The sequence below is a fragment of the Pundamilia nyererei genome, unplaced genomic scaffold, assembly GCF_000239375.1.
Source record: "Pundamilia nyererei isolate P.nyererei 1_Seehausen unplaced genomic scaffold, PunNye1.0 scaffold00014, whole genome shotgun sequence".
In the NCBI taxonomy this organism is placed as follows: Eukaryota; Metazoa; Chordata; class Actinopteri; order Cichliformes; family Cichlidae; genus Pundamilia; species Pundamilia nyererei.
The window spans coordinates 697,053-701,831 of NW_005187415.1; the positions used below are offsets into that span (position 1 = coordinate 697,053).

Genomic DNA, 4,779 nt, shown 5'->3' on the forward strand with positions numbered 1-4,779 from the left:
ATTGCACTCAGCCTTGTGACATTCCTTACATTATCTTGTGCCCTTGCTGCCTTGTTTACTAGCACAAACGTGTTTCCTGATAAGCTCTTACAAACTCACACACACATATACACGCCTCCAGAGAAACATTCAAAGTACTGTAGAGCTACTTTTGGAATCGCACACTCATCACACAGTGTCCTCATATTGCGACTCTCCTCCTTATCCCTTCACATTCATCACGCTGTCATTCTATTCTCTGCTAGCGGAGGGTCTCCCTTTCAGTTAATTAAATCCGATGCTTATCCTCCTAGCGTGGAGAAAGGAGGAGAGAGAGTGAGACGGTTATTAATGTTTCTTCACAAACACTAATAATAATAACACTAACAATCTCCTCACAGGCTACAGAGACTAGAAGAGTGTGTGTCTAGACACACGGACAGACATGAAGGCTGGATTATCCACAGGGAACAAAACAGCCAACGAATCTGTGGGGAATCAAACCACCAGGGACAAAAAAGGGGGGGATTGGAGTTTTGGTCCTATCCAGTGATTTGGTATTGCACTTACAGCAAATACTGTAGTTCACTGACTTCGAGCTTGAAGTTGCAGAAGCCCTTTAGTCTGTATCTCAGCTAAAAAATAATAATGCAGGCTTGATGCTTGTTTTTCCTGGCATAATAAAACTTTTGTTTGATATAATGCTGAAAGAAATCACATAGCAAATCATAATTAGTATTATTGTCATCTTTGAGCCCATTTCACACAACCATGATAATATAAGAGCATAAAAATGGACCAGGTCAAAAAACAACAATCTTTAAATTTGTCTGAATATTCAGAAATTGGATTTAGAATGTAAAAAAAATATGACAAGAAATAAAAACTAAATAATAAAATGAAAATAATTATCTGGTTTAATTGGATATTAAACATTTGGCACATTTATTTATTGGCATTAGGAATGCTTTTGTATGTTTTTATAACCAAGCTTGTGTCAATATATTGCTATACTGACTTCATTTATGGACTCTGTCATGATAATTTAGTCATTTTACAATAGGTTGCTCATTTTTGTGACAGACAAATCCAAGGTTTGGCTGCAGACTGATATCTGGCTATTACAAACAATTTATTTTGAAGCCTGTCAGAGAGCTTGGCACATACTCGTAGAACCAGAGTTAGGTCAAACAACTATTACATTTCTGGGAGAACATTTTTGCATAAACCTTTCTCCATAGTCATTGTCTCCACATATATATATTTTAAGAGCACCACCACCTACTGAAATGATTTTGTGAGTTCTGTCTATAATAAAATTTAAATTAAGCAGCAGCCATTACAGGTTGTTGTTGTTTTTATTAATTGAGGACTACATGATGCAAAAGCCACATGATGTACTTAAAATGGCAGTCTTGCCTAGACAAGGAAATGATAAGAGAGAGAAAATAGCAGTGACCAGCTGACAGGCACACAGGAAAGCAATAAAATAAGAAGATATCAGTTTAATTGCTACCAATGAATGGTATGAAAAAAATGAAGCTTGTGTTTAATAAATACAAACAAATTTTCCATCATGTTGCAATCAAACTGTGCAGGCCAGTCAAGTTCTTCCACACCAACCCCGCTCATCCATGTCTTTATGGACCTTGCTTTGTGCACTGGTGTTCAGTCCTGGTGGAACAGAAAGGGGGCATCCACAAACTATTCGAACAAAGTTGGGAGCATGAAATTGTCCAAAATGTCTTGGTATGCTGAAGCATTAAGAGTTCCTTTCACTGGAACTAAGATGCCGATCCCAGCTCCTGAAAAACAACCCCAGACTTCGCGATTTGTCACTGTAGAGAACACATCCCCACTGCTCTAGACTCCAGTTGTGGCATGATTTTCACCTCTGCATCTGACGCTTTGCATTGCACTTGGTGATGTAAGGCTTGGATGCAGTTTCTTGGCCATGGGATCCCATTCCATGAATATCTCTGGGGACTATTGATAAGCTAATCTGAAGGCCACATGAAGTTTGGAGGTGTCTGCGGAAAGTTGGTGACCTACGTATACTATTAGGGATTTTATGTGGCCTCCCACTTTGTCACTGAGCTTCTCTCGCTCCCCATTGCTTCCACTTTGTTATAATACTAATAGTTAAATGCAAGGACATTTATTGACTGGACTTGTTGTACAGTCCATGCTGTGCAAAGCTGGAATTCACTGAACTTCTGATTGTGACCCATTCTTTCACAAATGTTTGTAGAAGCAGTCTTGATTTTATATATCTGCAGCCATGAAAGTGATTGAAATGTCTGAACTCAGTGATTTAGATGGTTGAATCAGTTCTTTTAGCATTATAGTGTATATAAAAGCAAGGTTGCCCAGTGCTTATGTCATTATAGATGCAATTGGTGCCTGGAGTTCTGGGTCTTCTACAATCATCTAGTTGCAATCAGCAACTCTGCCAGTATTTGTGCCAGACTTTCTGAATGTGTATTTCTTTGAGATTGTAGCTGAATTCTGAATATAAGTACTTAATATGGATTTCTGTTTAATTTGAATTTCGTGACCCTGATATGGATAAGCAGCAGAGGATGGATCGATTGTGAATTTCTGTTTGTGTAGATGGTAACAGATTTGCAACAGCCAACAACAGATTTGTTATTTCTGACAATTTATCACAGTTAATTGCCATATTATCATGAACAGATTGCATGTATTGACACTTTGACCCCCTTCAGTCTGGTAACTGGTAAGCAGACTGGTCTGTCTTGTTATCATTTTACTGCCATCTTAGTGCACCAGAGCTGATTTGAAGATGGCAGCTGACTGCAAGTGGTTGCAGATCTAGTCCCCTTCTTTTTCAGGTGGTGCCAAAGTCTCCAACCACTGTGTGACTGTAGTAAAAGATGCCAACCCCATTTGTAGGTAACAGCCTCACCCGGTATGTGTATATATATTAAAAAAAAGGGGGAAGAAGAAGTTAAGTGATATTTTTATCTTGTGAGAAGAATTCATGTATGGACAAGCCTTTTCACAAGCCTGAGCTAAACGATATTAATGACATGACCTAGGGCTGATGGGTGATGGTAAAGTGGGGATGTTGTTGCTCTAGGCCCCTTAAGAGGTTAATGTGGCCATTGAAGACGTGGCTAGGGGTGTTTCAGCCAAAAGCCTACATTGAACTGAACTGAATTAAACTGAATTCAAGTAGAGTGAATAAGAGTATTGAGACAGGGCCAGGAGAAATATGTGTGTGTGTGTGTGTGCACATACACACACATGCACAGGAAATACTTTTCATGACACATTTATTGTTTTTGCGTAATTGGCGATTGTATCATTGTCAGCACTTCCATGGCTGTAAATGTGAGGAAATTCAATGACCTAAACAGAAGTCAGCAGAACTGAACAGGAGTGAGACACAGACAGAAAGACACCGACGGGAAGCGTGTGGCAGAATGAAATTAAAAGAAAAAGAGGGAAGGGCGATAGAAAGAGAGGAATACACACAGAGAGGCGAGAGTAGTGTGACATCACATCTCCCAGCCCCTCTCTCTCTGGCACCTTTGCTCCAGTTCTCGCCGAGGAGGCGCAAACACAGTTTCTCGCTATCCTCCTTCAGCGCTCGTAAAAAGGGGCAGGACCGCAGTAAAAGGGGAAAAGGAGGAAAAACATTGACAGGATGAACAACAGTTTCCTAAGCATGGCGTCGATAGTAGATTTCGACCCGCTCAACCCTTCTGTTCCTGCCACCAAAGTTGAAATCACGGTGTCCTGCAGGTAGGGGAATGTGTGTGTGTGTGTGTATGTGTGTGTTTTACCTGGTTTTAAGTCTGACAGGGAGACGAGGGAGAAAAAAAACACCGAGCTGGAAGTCACCTGGGCTTCAACTCCGAGCAAGTTTGCGTTTAGTTTCAGTTCGGCGGATTTTACAGCACCTGCAACGAAAACGTCGCATCTGCTCTTCAGTTTATGGCGTGAAGAAATTACATTTACTTTGTGTTAGCGAAATCATTCACTTTTGCGTCACTTAGTGTCAAAACTAGTTATGACTGCTAATGAAAAAGGACAACGCAAACACGGGGCTGTTAGAGATTAAGTTAATGAAATATGGCAACCTCGCTGTGGTTCGCAAAGTCATTTATGAAGATGTGCTAACTTTGCAGTATTAGCTAAATTTATAGAGCCTATTAAGTGTGACAAGCCACGTACAAAACCAACCTGACTCCGTATATCGACATAACATGGTAATACCAGAGAAAACGGGACAACCGCTCAGAAGCTTGAAGTATAAACGTGTTATTTGATACCAAAGATATATTAGGAAAAGCAGCAATAACACCTTCTAAGGTGTTACTGCTTATTATATTGGGATTTTCCTGCTGCCTCGCTGTCTGCCCGGTTGTTTGGTGTTGTTATCGCAGTTTGTGACAGCTGACAGTTGCTGCTGCCCGGTCACCTGTCAAACGAGGACATTATTTTGGCACAGCTAAAGCAGTTTTTGTCATTTCAGTCTGCTCATAAACATTTAGATCCAGACATCTTAGACATTTCACCCAACGGGCTGTGTGCCTCACGGGTCAGACACATGCTCTCCAGAGCCCCAGTGTGAGACAGGCAGAGACGGCCGTCAAATGAAATAGACACTGTCAGCGATGTCCTCTGTCATGACTTGATAGATCCGTAAATGTTTAGACTAGGACAGCCTGATACAAGCGGTAAAGCTCTGGTGCAGATGAATGTCATCACTGGTGCAGCATCTGTTGGTGTAGGAGGTTCAAGATTTTCCTCTGATAAAATGAGGTTTGT

The 4,779-nt window shown here is 40.8% G+C and overlaps 1 protein-coding gene across 1 annotated transcript in view; it reads left to right on the forward strand.

Annotated features, from left to right (window-relative positions):
* Positions 1-3,358: 3,358 nt before the first annotated feature.
* The window catches only part of LOC102193326 (copine-8), a 104,888-nt gene continuing 103,467 nt past the window's right edge, over positions 3,359-4,779 (forward strand). Inside the window, exon 1 of the mRNA XM_005725098.1 lies at positions 3,359-3,750. Within this exon, the coding sequence (XP_005725155.1) occupies positions 3,653-3,750 (98 nt within the window). The 5' untranslated portion in view covers positions 3,359-3,652. The remainder of the gene's footprint in view (positions 3,751-4,779) is intronic.